The 20,533-nt window shown below is 38.1% G+C and overlaps 1 protein-coding gene across 1 annotated transcript in view; it reads right to left on the reverse strand.

Annotated features, from left to right (window-relative positions):
- Positions 1-661: 661 nt before the first annotated feature.
- Positions 662-20,533, reverse strand: part of Tsen34 (tRNA splicing endonuclease subunit 34) — a 43,963-nt gene continuing 24,091 nt past the window's right edge. Inside the window, exons 4-5 of the mRNA XM_067138285.2 lie at positions 17,123-17,284; positions 662-8,828 (exon numbers count right to left, since the gene is read on the reverse strand). Of these exons, the coding sequence (XP_066994386.2) occupies positions 8,638-8,828; positions 17,123-17,284 (353 nt within the window). The 3' untranslated portion in view covers positions 662-8,637. The remainder of the gene's footprint in view (positions 8,829-17,122; positions 17,285-20,533) is intronic.

A 20,533-nucleotide genomic window follows, 5' to 3' on the forward strand; every position in this document is an offset into this window, starting at 1 on the left:
ACCTTTTTAACACTGCAAATATATCAATTATTTAAAACTCCCTTTACGAAGAGGGCAGTGAATGCAAGTGAGTATTATTTTCAAATGAGCTGAGCTCGAGAGCCCATTATAGCATATGATTCTTTCAGTGTACCATGGCTCTATATATATTGCTTCACGATAATGAACCGTGTGTGTGTTGTGTCTCACTGATCTGTGACTGCGTATGTGTCTTTCGGTGTACCATGGCTCACTGTATGTCTCGCTACAGCGGAGCTGCGTGTCTCCTGTGTCTCACTGAGCCGTGATTGCACACATTCTTTCAGTGTGCCATGATTCACTATGTCTCGCTGCAGGGAAGCTCAGCTCCCCGCCAATGTCCAGTGTCCCGCTACTGAGCCGTGAGTTGGTCTCACAGCACTTTCCGCTGTGAGTCAGCTGAATCGTGTGCCACGCGCTTGCCGTTCCTATGAATCGATTCACTCGGACATTTAAATGAATCGATACACTGCTTCGAATCATGCTGTCAGTAGCCAACACTAGTTGTACGGACACATTTTCTACTATCACTTGCATTTTGTTCTAATTTGCACTTATACTCATATTCGCTCAAAAATTATTCTTACGTCTTAGTCATGGTCGCCAGTTAATGTATCCACAAAGACACACACACAAAATGCTGTCAGCTGTGTACACTATTTTATTTACAAATTATATTTACATTTCTAATAACATGTACTAATAAGCTGCCATTATGAAACAAAACATGACGACAAATCAGAAGAAGACTACAAAATATGCATGTCAACTACCAACCCAAAAAAAAACAATTCACATACTTTACTTCAAACACTCGGCTGACATGACTCCCACACAAGTCTCATTAAAACAACTCAACTCTACTCCCAAGACTGCCTCTTTATATATGGTGCCTGGCCAGGCTTCTAGAAGAATATGGTATAACATGTTTTCTCATAAATTCGAGAGTCTCCAATAGCCTAATTAAAATGTAAGGAGATTTCTACACAAATCTAGTCACACGTAGCATTGTTCTGGACTTATTAAAGTGTGTTTCACAATGTTACATTGGATTTTACATCATATATACAGGTAATAATAAATTATAAACTATTTATTACGTGTTCTTACATTAAATAAACTCATACAGCATGACATAACCTCACAAATAATACGATCGTGATTATACCAAATAAGGTTCATACACAACTACCTAAATAATAATAATAATAATAATAATAATAATAATAATAATAATAATAATAATGATAATAATAATGATAATAAACATTTGCATTATTTACCATTGGGTTAAAGAATGTTGTTTCCAAGTTATATTAGTCTATTACACTTGCGTCAAATGTTTAAAACAAAATCAAGGAGCCAATCCCCATCTCAAAGGCACAAGACAAATGGACGGTGACCAGTTACAAAGTTATAAAATACAGATCAAACTCCATAATTACCAGCACAGAAATGGTTTTCTAAATGAAACATTTCTCTTGAAAGGCAGCATTGAGATAGGTCAGTTGAAGAAGGAATAGCCTATGAGACTGAACTCCCAATCAAAGTTCATAAAGCGAAATATATTATTAAATACCTCTCTTCTGTTCACCCTGAACATCGTCCTTACTTTCAAATCTTATGAACAAATATGGGCAGATTCAAAGTATTAAAGTTGAAGAGTCAGCAAGCAAAGTCTGGGACTCAGATTAAAATGTGGATATGTTTTACTGTAAGGTGTGACTGATGCCCAATCTGTTGATTTTTATTCAATAAAAAGTATTGCCATATTGTACTCTTTTGTTTTTATTGCATAGTTTACTTACTGTATGTACCAAAAATCCACTTAATCCACTACTTTTATCACTGGAACCTAAAAATTATGTAGATGAGTTTCATAACAACACAAGTCAACAATATTCATTAATTTATTACACAAAAAGTACAAACAATCACTAAGTTCAGTCAATTGTGCTTAATTCGTAATGGGACACAGTTTCTACAGTAAGAAAATTGAAGTTCTAAGCACCCATTTTGAAAAGTTTTTTAATTATCTCAGAGCTCACTCAATGGAACTTGTGCAATTATGAAACTCAGAGCTTCAATTTTACAATCTGCCTTATGTCACACCGACACAGATAGGTTTTATGGCGATGATGGGATAGGAAAGGGCTACAATTGGGAAGGAAGCAGCCATGATCTTAAGGTACAGCATCTGCACTTGCCTGGTGTGAAAATGAGAAACAACAGAAAAGCATCTTCAGGGCTACCAATAGTCGGGTTCGGACCCATTACCTTCCGACTGTACAGTTAGCTCAAAGCTGTGGGACCCTAACCGCATGGCCAATTCGTTCGGTATAACAAGAACACATCGTTCAAAGCTAGTACGAATTACAATCTTTATTTGTTCCAATATATCACATATAAATAGAGATATTTAGTATCAAAATATTCCAAGGAGAAAACATTCATGATGGATAATGCCATCCAAAAGACAAATTCACAATTTCTCTGCAGTAAAGTAGACCTGATGATATATCGACAGTGGTGAACGAGATAGGCACACACCTGTAGATCCATCGTCACCTACCAGTTTGAGGGTTAATGAAAGGAAGATCTTCATTGGGGTAATCATATTAATGAGGATATAAATAAAGGTTACAGATCTTTTCACATGCGGTTGTATAAGAATGAAAAGGAGAGGGCATATAAACCTCTGATAAGACCCCAATTAGAATATGATTCCAGTGAATGGGACCCCCATCAATATTATTTGATGGGAGAACTGGAAAAGATCCAAAAGGAAAGCAGCACAATTTGTTTTGAGTGATTTCTGACAAAAAATAAAAAGTAATGTTATGGAAATGTTGCAAATTGCCATCAAAATGCCATGCAAGCAAACACGGAAGGACCCTTTGGTAACAATTTTTCTTTTTCATTCTTACAAATTACTTCAATTTTTAATTTGATGTTAATTTTGTTTTCTGTTTACCATTATCTTGTTAAGCACAATTATCACCATTTACTTATGAATTGAAAAAATATTTTCTTATAACAGGATCCAATTTACTTATATGAGGCACTATCAACACAGTTCAATGTATTTATCATTACAGAAATGATTTATAAATTATAAAATTGGATATACAATTACATGCAGGATGAACACAAAATGATGTCTTCAAAGCCCATGATAAAAGGATACTGTAGCAATGAAATTTGAGATTGGAATTGGCATGGTGTTATGATTAGTTATGGAGTAGTAGAGGTAAACTCGGAATTAAAATGGGGTAATAGTTACTTTGATTCCAGAAGAATGAAAAAGCTGTAGGTCCGGACAAGATTCATGCAGAAACTCTCAAACTCATTGCTGAAGGCCATGGCAGAGGACTAGAGCTTCTAACTACATTATTCAATGCAATATATAAATCTGGTAGAATTTCATCTGACTGGCTAAGATCTACTTTTGTCACCATACCTAAAAGGGCTAGTGCATCACATTGTGATGATTATTGTATGATCAGCCTAATGTCCCATGTGCTAAAGGTATTTCTGCGTATCATCCACACTCGAATCTACCTCAAATGCGAACACCAAGTTGGACATACTCAGTGTGGCTTTAGGAATGGACTGGGTACTCGTGAGGCTCTTTTCTCCTTGAATGTTTTGACCCAGAGATGCCTAGATATGAATGTAGATGTGCACGCTTGTTCCACCGACTACCAAAAAGCATTTGATTGCGTATCTCATGCAAAACTTGTTGAGATTTTAAAATCTACTGGTGTAGATGTTGGTGATCTTCGTATCATTTCCCATCTGTACTGGAATCAAACGGCAGAGGTCAAAATAGAAGGAACTACTATTGAGGACATAGCTATATGAAGAGGTGCCCACCAGGGATGTGTCCTGTCCCCACTCCTTTTCAACATCTACTCTGAAGCTGTGTTCAGAGAGGCTTTGGAAGATGTTAATCTAGGTATCAAGATCAATGGCTTTGTCATTAATAACATCCGATTTGCTGATGACACTATTGTGTTAGCCAGCAACCCTACTGATCTTCAAATCATTATAAACAACATCGTGAGGACCAGTGAAACCTACGGTTTATCCTTGAATATTAACAAGACCAAGCTGATTGTATTCTCAAAAACACCAAAACAGGCCTCCCTTTACATCAACAACAACATCGTCCAACAACTATCTTCTATCAAATACCTTGGAACTCTAGTGAACCAGCATTGTGATTCGAAATGCGAAATCTTATCCAGGATTGGACAAGCAAAAAGTATGTTCAATACCATGAGGACCTTATTCACCGGCCGAGAACTCAACCTCCAGCTCAGAGTTCGAATGTTATGTTGTTATGTCTTTCCTGTCCTTCTGTATGGTTTCGAAGGGTGGACGCTTAGCCCTTTATTGGAGAAGCGTATTGAATCTTTTGAAATGTACTTATACAGAAGAATACTCCGAATATCTTGGGTAGAAAAGAAGACAAATGAAGAAGTCCTCAACATCTTGAACAAGAAGAAAGAGCTTCTCATAACCATCAAGGAGTGTAAGTTCAGCTACCTCGGGCACATCATGAGAGGTGAACGATACAAAATTCTCCGACTGATCATTCAAGGGAAGATTGATGGGAAAAGATATGTGGGAAGACGGAGAAATTCCTGGCTGAAAGACTTGCGGCGGTGGTATGGGCATACGTCGATAGAAATCTTCCGTGCTGCCGTTTCGCGTGTAATCATAATCAATTGGATCGCCAACCTTCGGAGGGAGACGGCGTCATAAGAAGAAGAAGTAATTGGCGTTAGCCATCATGAAACTACCAAAGATCGGATGTCTGAGACATGCACTGGCTCCTAAAAATATCAGATTGCTTGGCGTCAGTAAATACATCGCACTAATAGCAAGATCATTACTTACATTAATTTTGTCAGTCCAGTGTTGACTGCTACATTCCCTGGGATTGTGCACTGGGGCAGTTAGTATTGTGAGAATAGCATAATGGACAGGTTCGCCTTAATACAAAGAGCGACACTTCACTAATATCAAATTCTCTAATACCATTCTGTAATGTACAACAGTACATTCAGTGCAATACACTGCTTATCACAGTTATCACACGACAAGTTCAGCATTGCCACCTTCCCTCTCCAGACACACACAAACCTTATGTGCAAAGTCTTGCATCGTCTGGAGCAACTGCTCGTTGCTGATCGTGGTGGCAGCCACATGCAGTCTGGCAACAAACATCTCGGTACTTTCTGGTACCACCTTTTACAAGGTTTCCTTCAAACAGTCCTGCAGAAAGTACTCCAATGGGTTGAGGTCCAGTGACCTAGGTGGCCAGGGTACTGATCCTCCGACTTATCCATCTGTGCTGAAATTGGAGCATCAGTTTTCATTCATTCAGAGCTGAAATGTGGTGGAACCCCATCACGTTGGTAGCACATGTTCTCCTGAACAGCAAGAGGGATGTGTTCCAATAATGCTGGGAGTGCGTGGTGGAGAGACCTCTGTCCACCAAGGCATTCCAGATATGGCCTAAGAAGTTGACTGCCACTGTTCCCAGCCCACACATTAATCTGCCCACCCAAATCTATATGCCCTGCATGAATGAGGATACTAGGCTCGCTACCTGGTGTCCTCAATCATGCATGGTATGCAAAAGGTCTGGATCTCTCTCTAATTCATTAAAGCAGCTGAAACGGCTGAAAGTGGTGGGCTAGAGTGTAGTGGAAAGAGTAAAATTTGTCATCATGGAGAACACTGAGTACACGTGCTGATGGATGCCCAAGGGCCAAGCAATCTGTCGAATATCAAGGTTAGGATCCATGGCAACATGCCTAAGATCGTCTCTTCCAAATACCCAGTGTTGTGAATCAGCGATTGTCCTGATCAACAACAGCAGGTAATGCAACGATCTCTGTCTCTGACACCCACCAATCGTCTTTCAAAACTCTGTGGATCAGGGTGGTGACCTTGTGGATAACATTCCATATACCACCTAGCTGCAACAACAGTATGACTGCCACTCTCTTCCAACTCCAAGTGCATGTTACAGTATTTAGCTGTACTGTAAGCCATAATTGGTTTGTCATCATGTACTGTATTGTACATGCACTGTGCAGTGTCATGGATCACACTCATGTTAGAATGATGTATCTGGTTTGAGTGGGCAGTAATAGAAGCAAGTGATGTTTACATTGATTACATAACACTGGTGGCATGTTCAAAGTGTTCCACCTTTTTGATACTTTTTATTTGCTTTTTAGCAGATTAATTAATTATAAACAGTACATGTTTCGTTCTTATTTGAGTACATCTTCAGCTGTTGTAAAGCTTAGGTGAATCACTGAGTTTTTGAGTACATTATTTTCAGGTACCTTGTTCCTCTTAAAAACTATTTGAATATAAATTTAATTAAAATGATATTAAAACAATGTGGTGGTTAATGGGTTGGTGAAATGAGACAGGATGAATACATAGTTAGCCTACTTGAAAAACTATATCTATTCATTTGAATAGTTGTTGTTAAAAGTTTCAAACTCTGTTACACTAAAAAATATCTGTTTGTCTTCCAGTTAAAAGTTTTTTTAAATGTATGACTCCTTGACACTGTTCTAAATATTGTTGAATGTTCACTTGTTTCACTCCTTTCAGGTTGGCTGTTATTTATTTTGAGCTTACTTAATGTGTCTTAAATTGAGTTTAATGCGGAACTTTGAAGCTGATTGCCGTTCACTAATTGAGCAGGGGAGCTTCGTCTCAATTTCTGAAACGAAATGAGGAAAATATGGATTTGCTTTTATAATGAAAACATGTGTATTTACAAGTAACTTAATGTATAGAGTGGTTCCATACCTCACTGTTGTTAAACTCAAATTCTACCGTGACCCTGGAGGAGCTACATTTGAAGCTGCTTTACGTCTTGTATAATAATGATTTGTGTGTTCCGATGTTTGCTCCACCTTCCGGGGAGGCAAGGCTGTGGAGAGGGGAAGAGACGTGTCGCTTACTCTCACGGCTTCGGCTTTAGAAGGGGTGGGGGGAGTGGATGTAGAAATGGCGGAGGCCCGGTCTTATTCATCCTTTTATTATCTGTGTTGTTTATTTTGCCTAAAGTTTCAAGATTTGATAATATCCCTTCAAATATAGGGTTCCTATTGTCAATTATAATGTTCAGGTTATTGTCCTGATTATTTTTTGTTCTAAATAAATATATAGATTTTCTAATGTATTTAGAAGAGCTCCTTTGTTTATTTTACACAATATAGTTAAATCCTGCTCTATAGTTGTGAACTGATGTCCAGTTGTACTTATGTGTTGGCCCATCGTGGAAATATTTTTATGCCTTTCAGCATTGGCATGTTCTAAGTATCTTACAGTAAAACTGCGCCCTGTTAGCCCAACATAAGTTCTTTTTACATTGATGACATTTCAATTTGTAAACTCTTGATTCTGAATGTTTGTTTTTTACTAGGGATTTAACACTATTGCAATTAAAGAATTTTTGCTTTGTATTATTACTGGTTGAATACACGATCTTAAAGTTGTATTTTCTGAACAAATTCGTTACTGTATACAAGTTAGGGTTGTTGAACGTGAACTTGGCGTATTTATCTTTCTTTTTTATTTCGGGTGTTTGATTAGTTTGAAACTTCTGTTTGAATTTTCTGATTATTTTGTTTACCATATTTAGTTTAAATCCGTTGTATTGGGCTTGTTTACGGATAAAGAGCAGTTCTTTTTCTCGTTCCGTGTGTGTAAGGGGTATATTAAATGCTCTATATATGTAACTGTAGTAAGCTGACCTTTTTTGTGATTCCAGAGGCAATGAGTAGTTCTTTATTGTAATGGGAGTAAAAGTGGGTTTTCTGTGTATCTTGAAAACAAACTCTTCCTTTTTCTGTGTTATATTTATGTCTAAAAAATGTATGGAACCTTATTTTTCTTTTTCTACTGTAAACTTTATTCTAGAATTCAATGTATTTAATTTATTGAGGATATCTTAACTGTTGTTCACTCTACGATCTATTACTACAAAAGTGTCGTCTACAAAGCGTCTCCATAAATTGAGACCCTCTATTTGTCCTATTATTTTGGTAAGTTTGAGATAATCAAGATAAATATTGGCTAAAATGCCCGAAGCGGGAGCTCCCATAGGGAGGCCTTCCTGTCTATATATCTTCTTACTGAAAGTGAAATAATTGTGTGATACGGAAAATGAAGCCGATTACTTGCAATGTTCAAAGTGTGCTGAACAATGCACCTGTTGTCCAGTGATGAAAAAGTTATTAGGAAATATGGGAAGATTGAGGAGGACATAGTTGTCTCAAGAGTCGGTACTTAAACATATGTATAACAGAGGCATAACCCATGTAAATAATACTTGTTCCATTTGATATTTCGGAAAATCAGAAGATAGGTTGCTAGCTAGTTTCTATGTCACTTCTGGATGTTGTGACGACGTCTACTATGGCTTCATCTAGAGGGTGGCATTTAGTGTTCATACTGTGTGTACAGAAGAGAGCATACTGAGATAGACAACAAACATCCTGATTAATAAATATGTCATCATGAGGCTACTAAGACAGTACACTGGAGTCTCCAGTGACCCAAGTATAGTAGAATATTTTACAGAGTACCATTCCATTTTAGAGACTGATATATTACTTTTTCTCCTTTGGTTGACAAAGAAGCTAGCAACACTGTTTTCCTCACTGATGTCCCCAACCTACCATATGCCACCAACTGGGCTGGGGTTATAGGAGAGTCCTTCTGAATGCAGACCACCAGAAACTGGGCATGAAACTTCACAGGATCTCCTGTAGTCAATTTAAATTGAGGCATATTAATTACAAACCAATGCTCATGTAAGCTTCAAATAACAAAATTTGACATTTACTTAATGATATACACTTTATTTACTTGTTTTATTACACTGGCAGAAAAAAATATCTAAACACCATGAAATAAGGAATGTAGAATATGGAAATTTTGGCAATATATTTGTTGAGGTAACATATTTAATTGATTAAACTGATTAAATAACTGGCACCAAGGCAGAACCGTTTTTTTTTAATCGGAAAAAGCAATGGACCTCCACTCCATCCTACAATGAGCTCTTGCTTGAAACCACTGAAGTCGCAGACGGTGGTGGTTTGGGGCAAGTGGAATGCACGCCACAGGGCGTCTGGCTCGGAGCTGTCCTACAAGTAACCGATTTCGAACAGTTCGTTGAGTCACTGTGGTGCCAACTGCAGCTCAAATTGCTGCTGCGCCACAGCCACATGCCAAATACGGCAGTCCTCCCTCTCAGTGTGCCATGAGGATCTCCGGAGTCAGGTCTTCTTGCGAGTGTACTTTCTTGTGATCACTGCTGCTAGCATGCATGCACAGTGGATACATTTCTGCCAAGTCGTTCTGCAACTGCACGACAGGAAAACCTACCTTCACACAGCCTTATTATACGGCCTCGTTCAACCACAGTGGCTGTTGATAGTGGCCTCTTCGTCATCGTAAAGTCATTCTTGACCCACTCACAGTCACTCCGTCCAATCTCACAGGTAACTAATGCTCTTGCACAGTACGGACCGTATTTAAAGCAAACCTGATGTGCAACGTCATGGGCCCGCTTCTAGCACCACGCTAATGCGATTTGCGGGAAATCTGAATCAACGTCATCTTCCAGATGTATAAACATGCCTACCAACATTTGGTAATCTAGCACATCTCCTCCTTGGTGTTTGGATATTTTTTTCCGCCAGTGTATAATAATGTTTGTGTCTATGTACAGCTGATAACAGAGTATTACTAACTAACATAATAAAAGAATATTATGGTACAAGTGCAATCAGCCTCGAGTTTCACAGTGAGTGAAATTTGTCTGAGATTTCGTGCAAATGTGTTGCATATTCTAGTCCATGTAACTATAATATTGTTTTGGGCTTGGATAGAGAATGGTTTCAAATACATCAACGAAGGTATCACCAAAATATAGAGCCCAAAAAAGTTTTCCATGTACTGGTTTAGTGTAATTTTTATTTTGCTGTACCAGGAAACTCTTACGGTCTGGAACATTATTTTATTTAGTCATGTACTGCAAATGCACGGCCCTGGCATGCATTTTGTGTGAAAGGAACTGCAACGGCACGGTGTGAGCATGCATTTAGCGAGCAAAATACGTCACAAGCACCACGCTGGAAGTTGACCTCGAAGTGACACACAGATCACGTACACACCACATGGTGATATGGAAACTTCTGGAACATTTTCTGCTAACTTTTGATTTGGATGAGATATCAATTATTGAAATACATCACCTTGTAGCCAGTTACTAGAGGCCAACATACTCAAATTTCGTAAAAATCGGCCTAGAGACTTACAAATAATTCCACTATAAAGAAATTCAATTCTGCCAAGAGGGGAGGAAGTCGAACCCGGTAGAATCATATAAAAGAGCCAGGATTTTCTGAGTGGAAAACAGTTCTCAACTCGCAGCCGACGTGTAAACATGCTGACGTACGCGAATGTATACGCCAAGACTCAAACTCAGTCGTCGCGAAGTACAACTCTACGGTTATTATAATCTGTCAGTTTCATGTCTGTATTGATACTTGTATTCACAATTACAAAGAATGGGTACCATCCACCTAATCAATACTTTATTATGTCTTATTAATATGCAGTACCGGTTTCGACCTTCACAGAGGTCAGGAGATCCAAAGTTAACTTAACATATAATTTAAAAACATCACTAAATCTAATGAAGAAAGTCACATGATATGAGTGATAATATTAAAATATACAAATATATTATGTGTCCTCTGGTTTTAAAAACAAGCGTCGATATTTTATGACATGCATATGTTACTTAAAATTCGGGTGGCTCTTCGTAACAGATAATTGTTAAAATACAATTTTTACACTTAAAATTACACTTTGGAGTTTAATTCATGTTGGTAAATCGTTGCATACATTCATGGATATGTTTGTACCAAGCATTCTAGAATATTCCAAGATATGGATGTAATAAAAACTAGTAACACATAGTACATTAAAATACATGAATCTGTGAACGTACACAATGCTTTACCAACATTAATATAACTCCAAAGTGTACCGCAAGAATACTGTGAACATTTTATGTTGTAGAACATTGTACTATCATCATCAGTAGTTTCACTCATTCCTAGGCATCATGACGCCATCATGTTGCATGTTTTGTTATTTTCTGTCACCCCTGACGGTATTCTGCTTCTCTAAGAAGCTGCTTCTTTTATATTTATTATTTAGCTTATGGTACATGTTAAGCCATGCACAAATTGAGTAACATTATGAAAAACAACAAATAATTTACAAAATAAAATAAATGTGCAATACCGAAAAATAGAAAGAAAAAAATACAAAAATAAGAAAACACAGAAATGATGCAAAATATAAGTACAGTAAATACATAAATTAACAAATGAAAACAAATCTAGGATGCCCAGTTGTTGCAGCTACTGAATAGACATTGTTGAAGTTGTCAGAAGGTCGTCGATAGTTCAGTGGAAGGCTCTATGTGGGTATCTAAAGGTGATGTGTTGCATTGTCTGGGATTTTTAACCACAGCTGCTGCTTGGAGAAGGTCGAAGGCTCCAAGAATGCATCGCTGAGCCACTTCTTCCATGTCCAGTGCGCACTCTTTTTAGTGGGACCCATACACTCCGCAGGAGATGAAATCCAGGCGGGGCCTGAGTAGAGTCAATCTCCGTTCATTGGGGGCCTTAGCAGTCCATTCTTCATTCCAGGTTCGCAGTCCACAGTAGTTTTCTTTAATCAGTTTTTGAGGCAGCAGCAGGGGAGGGTTGCCTGGATTTCAGTCAGGTTCAAGCGATTCTACGGATGTCTTGGTAAACTGGAAGTGATTTATTGGGCTGTATTTATTTGCTTTTTGAACGAGATTGTTCATGTGGCATAGACCTGGAAGAAGGACGTAGCTATGGATTAAAAGCCAGTGCAGTGGAGCTGTTTTAATGACACCGCTGATAATCTGCATTGTTTTACTCAGGACGGTGTCAATTTTCTTGGTGTGGATGCTATTCAGCCAGACGGAAGAGCGGTATTCAATTGTTGTATACACCAGACTTAACGCAAAAGTACACAAAGTTGCTGCTGTGGACTGCCATGTGCTGCCAGATAGCTTAGGTAAGATAATGTTTCTTGTACTTAGTTTGGCTGCAAGGTTGGAGAGATGTTTACTGTATGACTGTGCCCGGTCCAATGTTACACTGAGATATTTTGCGTTTGGGTTGTATGGTGAAATGGTGTCATGGAGAGTCATTTTCAAGGTGGTCTGAGCCAGTATGTTACTCAGATGAAAGCAAGATGCTTCTGGTTTGGTTGTGCTCAGCATCAGGTGTCACTTTTGAAAGAAATTTGTCAGTAAGCAGAGATCTTTTGTTAGAGTCTCCTCAAGGCGTTAAATATTATGTGCTGCATGGCTATGGAAATATCATCGGCATAGGCAAATCGTCTTGACACCGTTTCTGGGATGTCTGTGAGATAAACACTGAATAACAGAGGGGCTAATATGGAACCTTGTGGGAGTCCACTGTTTAGTTTTCTTGGTTTGCTCAGGGTATTGTTCATGACCACTTGAATTATCTATCTGAAAGCATGCAATTGATTAGATTTGTAGAGTTTTTATTCCTGTCCCAAAATACAGTGTCAAAGGCAGCCATCAGATCTATGAACACTGCTCCGGTCTTTAGCTTCTCTTCAAATCCATCTTCAATGAATGTTGTTCTGCGGGGAGGATCTTGAAAATGGCTGGACTGATTCTGTTGTAGATCAGCCTTTCCAGTAACTTGTAGGTTGAGCTTAATAATGCTATGGGTCTATATTCAGGAGCATTAGGTAGTTTTTCAGGTTTCAAGAAAGCAATGATCTTTGATCTCTTGAACTCCGGTGGCAGTTATCCTGCATGTTGGATGGATGGATGGATGGATGGAAGTCAGACAGAGCACACTCCAAAGCAATCAGAAGAGACCTTCGAAAACTAAGAAAATCATGCTCCTCTCTACTAGAGCAAGCAGTACCATTCACTGTAGATGAAGTTACAATAGCCCTTCAAAGCTTCCTAGCGTTTTTACCACAGTGAACAAGGAACTCACTGTGAATGTTGTCAAAGCCTGGTGCCTTTCCCATTTTTAAACTTTGGAGGGCTATTGTAACTTTGTCTACAGTGAATGGTAATGCTAGCTATGGTAGAGAGGAACACGATTTTCTTACTTTTCGCAGGTCTCTTCTGAATGCTTTGGAGTGTGCTTTGACTTAGCCCTGAACATCTGAATGATTCGGTCTGGTATTCTGTCTGGTTTGATTTATTGAGGTGCTTGTGGTTTGTGGAAATGGCCTCCTAGTTTCTTTAGAAGGTTCCAGGCTTTTCTACCTGAATGCTTAAAATCTAGTTCCTCAACCGTTTTTATCCATCTTTCCCTTCTATCCTTATCCAGACTGCTTATGAGATCATCTGCAACTTCTGTCTGACCCCTCTGTAGAAAATCTTGATACAGAAGCTCACTAGTGTCGCTCCTACATGGTGTGTATTGTTTTCGAATGCCTCTGGGTATGTGTTTTTTGGCCATTGAGATTACCATCCTGACAAACTTCTGGTAGATACCAGAGGTGGGAGTGATCCATCAGATATTGCTGTCTGGGTCTTGAGAAAACTGGTCCCAAGTTGACTTTGGAAAAATTCCATCACAGGTGTGGTGAATGATTGGTATCTGCACCCCTACTTCTAGGATGATGGGCCTGTGTTGACTGTCTGGAAATTTATCAACAATACGTCTGGTGGTCGGCAGAGCATCGTCATAAGAAGTTATTATTATATTAATAACTATAATACCGGGATCAGAGCATCGTCAGTCGTGACAAAGCTCAGGTCTGGATTTGTTTCACATTTCCATCTGGCTGAACAAAATGTGCATTTATCTTTAGGATCATACACGAGGTGCAGATTGTGTACTTCAGCCCAGTTGATCACTTCAGCACTATGTGAATTAACCTGTCTGTATCCCCAGTTGATATGATGATTGTTAAAGTCTCCAATAACTGGGTGCGAGGTGGTTGGCAGAAGACCATCAGGCCATGATGCATTTGGTGACTTAAATATTTGTAATGCTGAAGTTGCCCATTTTATTATTGCTGAGGGGTCATTGTGAGAGCTTATTGGAATGAGCTGGGTGTTAGGTATTGACTTTCGGACATAGGTAGCTGTGCCATACTGGTCATGATCATGTGATATTCAGGGATTGAATCAATGTCTGAAGCTGGTCTGCGTTGCCCACTTGTGTCTCCTGCAATGCAACAGTATCTACTTTGTGCTCTCTCAGGATCTTTTGTAATATTTCACATTTTGATCTGCTGATGCCTTCGATGTTGAGATGACAAATACGGAGAGCTCCTCCAGGGAATTGAGCCTTTGGCAAGCCTTTGTGGGGCTCTCATAAGAGCCTTTGGATGTGCGCACGTATCACTTCATCTGGGAGGTCAGGACACGGGTCCGGATAACCAATACTGCAGAATGCCTTCAGGAGCAGATGATAGTGCTTCTTTTATATTATGTTATTTAACCTCTAAGAAACACTAACTTCTTGCAAATTCAAGTTTGCAGTAAGTTTCAAATCACACTTTTAGTTCATTTTACTAGTTTATGTTGATGAGTAACTTATAAAAACCTACTTCAGTAACACTATGGACATAAAATTGAGAACTGAATCAATGTGCATGCGCAAGCACTGCCAACTTCCTAGTTATGAGATACTCAGCTCGGTAAAGCAGAATGCAGAAGCGCTACTCTGAAACTCGCACGGTTTAAACCAAAGCAAAAGCTTTGCTTAAACGGCATCAACGATTTACTAAAGCTCTGGCTTAAGCTTGATATGTAAAACCAGCCCTTAAACACACACAGTACCTAAATAGTTTGTACATTAATATATTGTCAGCACATAAATATTGTACACCCAGTTTAAGCCTCAATATACTGGGTGAATCAGCCATGCATATTTTTTCATATTTATGCAACCCGCAGATTATAACCCAACATGATAACATTCCCCTGTCATTCAAAAACATTTCGTGTAGGTATATGGTTGAGAAAATGTACATGAATTGCTGACGAAACGAATAAATGAATAAATTCATGCTACACATATAAACGGAATGCTCTGTGTTGATCGGAAACTGGGGTGACACTGCAATATTACAGTATAAAATCAATTGCAACTGACACCAATACTTCATACCACTCTTAACTAATGGTATCAAAACTTACACCCTCACTATGGACACATCAAGGTTACAGACATTTCAGATGAAGTTCCCAAGGTTCACAATTCAAAACACAAAACTGGACAAGTTAAGGAACAAAATGGTTAGAAAGGAAGCGGGGATGGAGACATCATTGTTAAATCAGGTCAGCGTATCCAGATTGAGGTGATTCGGGTATGTAATGAGGATGGAACCACCAAGGACAGCTTATGTTAATTTGGAGAGGCATGTGGCAGGAAAGTGGATGGTGGGAAGACAAAGAACCCAATGGATGGACATCGTAAAGATGGACCTTGCTAATCGGGAAGAGACACTGGAAGACATCATTAACAACAAAATATATCTCAATAAGACAGAGTGGAAGAGGCTAGCTAACAGTACCCGGGAAACTGGAACTTTAAAATAATGATGATAATATATTGTCAGCACATAAATATTGTACACCCAGTTTAAGCCTCAATATACTGGGTGAATCAGCCATGCATATTTTTTCATATTTATGCAACCCGCAAATTATAACCCAACATGATAACATTCCCCTGTCATTCAAAAACATTTCGTGTAGGTATGTGGTTGAGAATATGAACATGAATTGCTGACGAAACAAATAAATGAATAAATTCATGCTACACATATCAGTAATTTCAAACTTTTAATTCCCTGTCCAAATATCTCTATGGGAAGCATCTTCCAACTTATAATTTTTCTTTGTGTATTATATTCAGTTGGAGCCTCTAAAGCTAGTGTGGTTACTAACAGCAAGAAGCTGCAAGAGGGTCCAATATTGTACTATTACAGCTACAGCCTCTGCTTTGCTTTTGGTCTGCTGGCTGAAGCTCCTTCCAAAGCCATGATAGATAGGTGCATGTTTATGGTTGGTTCCAAGCAAAAGTTATGCATGGCTAAAGAGAGATTCAAGTCAAAATGCATCTCTGTTTCCAGATCTTTCAGGGAAATTCAGAAGCACATCATAGCATCATCTTTTGACAGTCTGGTTCATTGACATGGCCAAGATGGATGTAGCGGTACTCTTTAAGACATCCCTTGACCCCTTCCCTGTTGTACGTATCTCATTTGTCCATCAGTACTTTCAGTCCATTATCACCTTTTGAGCAGAGAAGTTAGTGTTGTATTTACGAGTATATGATCAAATTACTGACTCTGCAGTGAAGTTCAAAGAAAGAACAATTTACATTTAATTACTGTCTTGTTATATGCAACAGTTTAATAATAATATGACAATGTGAACATGGAAGGAATTTACAAAATGATATAGTGAGTAGTGAATTACAATTACTATTCTGTTAAATTCAAACAGAAGAATATGTCAGAAATGTTTGTTTTTTGCCATTTGGTACTCTATGTTTGACCATTCTTCTAACACCTCACCTACTTCAGAGCAGCACTACAAATGACATGTGATAAATAAGCTAATAAGCTCCTAGCTATCTCAGTGGTGCCAATTTATATATAAATGATACAGACTTTTGAATCAACTCAATAATTTTTCAGCAAGGATATACATATTTTGCACACCCAAAAAACTGCAGAAGTACCGTATCAGACATGTTGATGATGTCTGCAAAGTTCCCGGGACTTCTATTATATCTCAAGATCATCTGTTTTTCAAGAGACACTTTGTAAGATCCCTTCACATTGAGAGAAGTATACTTACTGATGGTAGGAGAAATTTTGTGAATACAGTATGATTGTTTTCTTAAAATAACTGAAATTAATTCCAGGATAAATTAACTCATTTTCTTAATCACACAGCATTATACAGTTACACTATCAATCTCACCTGGATATGCAAGAAAGTCACCTCCAAACTTCTGGCCAGAAGTTAAGTAGAAGCCCTTTTCCCAAATATCTTTGAACGTCATATAACGTAGCTTCTCAGCAGGATTTGAAGGAAACTGCCATCTTACATTACATGCATCTTCTGATCTTAACCATGGATATGCTAGAAGATATAAAAATCACATCATTCAGTTACAATCTCCAGAAATAGTTCTAGGCTTGATTAACCTTTTTTTAAACACAGAATGTCCTATGGATGTTGCCATACGTATGCCATCCTACACATAACCTAACTCTTGTAAAACCTTCAATTGTTATGTTTAATATATTTTAATTATCTTGTATTAAATGCTAAGTACGACTATACCCTGTAAATATGTATTATAAATCTGTATAACCTCAAATACATAATGTGAATATGTCTAACCTCAATCTGTGTAGTTGAAACTGTAGAAAACTCTGTAATATTCATATATTGGGTATAAACCACTATCATTCTGATGCATATGGAGGTTTCTGGAAACTTACGGTAATGTCTTATTATCCAGATACGTATAGAAGCTTTAGGTATATTACAGATTTCTCGATGTGTGTTTGTAAACTGTAATCGAACATTCAAGTTTAATCTACTCTGATCGAGAGACCGGTCAATCCATTGTTCCTTGTATATTCGGATGTGTTCCATTTAGTGTGTTGCAAGAACATTTCCAGAAGTCGATATTTCTAGACTGTTTGTCGAATGGTATATATACTGAGATGACAGGCTGAGAGGCCAGTGGGAGTTAGCGGGTGTTAGCGAGTGTGGGTTACAGTGAGTTGGGGATTTGGTTGATATCTGTATTTGTCAGAATCGACTTGAGTGAGTTAGAGGGTAGTCAGTCTTTGCCTTGTGATGATAAAGTGAATAATCAGTGTGTGGACTGTTGATATCTGTACTTGTCAGAATTGGCAGTAAATTGCATTAGTGTGTTTCCCTTACTAGTGTTGTAGTGTTGTGTATCACTGTGTAGTTATCAAGTGAACTGAGTGGAATTGTGTGCTGTAAGGAATAGACTTAGTGACAAAGTGTTGCCACTGATGCTTTCACGGCCAGTACTTAAAGACAAGATACTGTATAGGCTTTTGGGCTTATGCCATGTCGAGAAAATGAGGTGAAATTCTTTACGTTTCGCAGAGAAGTGTGCTCTGCGTCATCAGAAGAAAATCTTGACTGTGGCATAAGCCCAAAAGCCTATACAGTATCATGTCGACAATAAAGTGGTTTTACAATCAAGAAGTAGACATGTATCGTGTGATATTTTTTCACACAAATAAAATTGCATTGAGAACGATGTTTTAGGTTAGCAAGGAAATGAAGCAGAATTAAATATGCAGTCAGAATGATTCATACAACTGAAGACCTTGGTGCAAGAAAGTGTTTATTTCTTTTTGCAAGAAGAAGTCAACTCAGTATCTCATTGTGTTATGAAAATCCTCTAGATGTCAGCAGATGCTGAGATATTTGTCTTGCAGAAGTTGTTGTATCTGAAAAGTGCTATTTTGTTACGTGGAAAAAGGTGTCACCTCTAAGAATATTAAAGCTTGGTGTGATTAAGCCGCTGGTCAAAGTAAGAATTTTCAGGGTGTGTGTCTATGGTGGTATATTGTACAGAAAGAGAAAATAAAAACTATACAACAAGTTTCCAGAGATTTTGCAATAATAATAATAATAATAAAGGATGAAAGAAGAGGGAAGAGGGAAAATGTTCCCAGTATTGACAATTACTAAACCTTAATGACACAGGCACGGAAAAATAAACCATTTACAGTAACACGAATGAAAGATAAGTTCCCTCATGTACATGTTCTATCAAATATCCTTAAGTCTCACTGACAGAAAGAAAATTACAACAGGACAAAAAGTGCTTTGTGAGATAACAGATGGATGAAAGTGGAGGAGTGTGGAACTGTAAAATACTGGTACCCATTTAATGAAAAGTCTAAACTATTATAAGATCACCAGACAAAAAATTAGTCACCCCTGGAGACACCATTATAATACCATGTAACTTTGCCTCTGGCCTCTGGATTTGCTTAGGAAGTGAATCCAAAGGCTGTACAGGTATGTTGCATCCAGGTTAAGTTACTCGCCAAGGATTTGATCATGCAATTCCACCAAATTGCACGGATGCAGATGTCGGTGTTTTACCCACCGATCCAATATGTCCCATAGATTTTCAATGGGGTTCAAGTCAGGTGATTTTGCAGGCCAATCAAAATGTAATAGGGTGGGAGAGTGTTCATAAAACCAGTCACTTATGCGTCCAGGCCAATGAACTTTGCTGTTGTCATCTTGAAAAATTGACGTATCAATAGCATACTCATCATGCAGGCAACACCTGATCATCCAGAATGTTTAAATAAACATGCTGGTTCGTGTTTGTGGTCACCTCATTGAGCGGGCCCAATCTATGAGTAAAACTCTTTCAAGATTAAAATTATTGTGTCCACCTTTTCAATACAAATATATTTTTAGTGATTAAATTCTACATGAATTACAAACACCAGTTAGGGACATGTTTCGCCCTAGTTATGGGCATCTTCAGCTTAATACTAATCTTAAGGTCAAGAATTAAAACTATAAACATTGGAACTTAATAGTAAACTTAACTTAATACTAAATACAATGGTCTTATGCTTTTTACATAGTTTACAATATGTACAGTATGTACAATATATACATTAACTTTGCCAGAATTTATAAACAATGAATTAATTTATTTTATAATGACTAGACATCCAAATTGTAGATTGGATTGATCACAGCGTGAACTGGGGTTTCTCAAATTACTCGACTTGGATTGTGCGGGCCCGGCATTAGGCGTGGCTATTGGAGCGCATGCGTGCTGTGATTTAAACATACTGGGAACTTTATTCTGATTTACGGCCTGGATTAACTCCGGAGTTAATTTGAGAAACACCTCTCAAGCCACAACACAGACGCACAATTTGAAACTCACTCCCCCTTCCCCTCCATGCTCCACCCCTCGATTACAGCATCAATACTACACTAGGAGTAGCCAAGCTTAGTCGTTCAGACACAACCGGAACAAGTGGTCCCAGCTAACGTCGACAAGACAAGTAAGTTCATGGGATAAACACTTTCACTCTGCAATTATTATCATATTGGGTTCTACATTCATCATTCTAATTCCCCCTTTTTTTCTCTTATCCAGTTACAGACAACTCATATTCCTCCCAAGGTTGAACAATGCACCAACGGGAAGTTAATCAACAAGAATGACGTAATATTCCAAATTTTTATCCGATGAGCACTAATCAATGATATCAACAATATGTATCCAATAAACATGCTTCAACCTTAAAACATAACTATGCTTCTTTCTAAAGGAATATTCAAACAGATTCAAAC

This window comes from Anabrus simplex, chromosome 1 (assembly GCF_040414725.1).
Source record: "Anabrus simplex isolate iqAnaSimp1 chromosome 1, ASM4041472v1, whole genome shotgun sequence".
Classification (NCBI taxonomy): domain Eukaryota; kingdom Metazoa; phylum Arthropoda; class Insecta; order Orthoptera; family Tettigoniidae; genus Anabrus; species Anabrus simplex.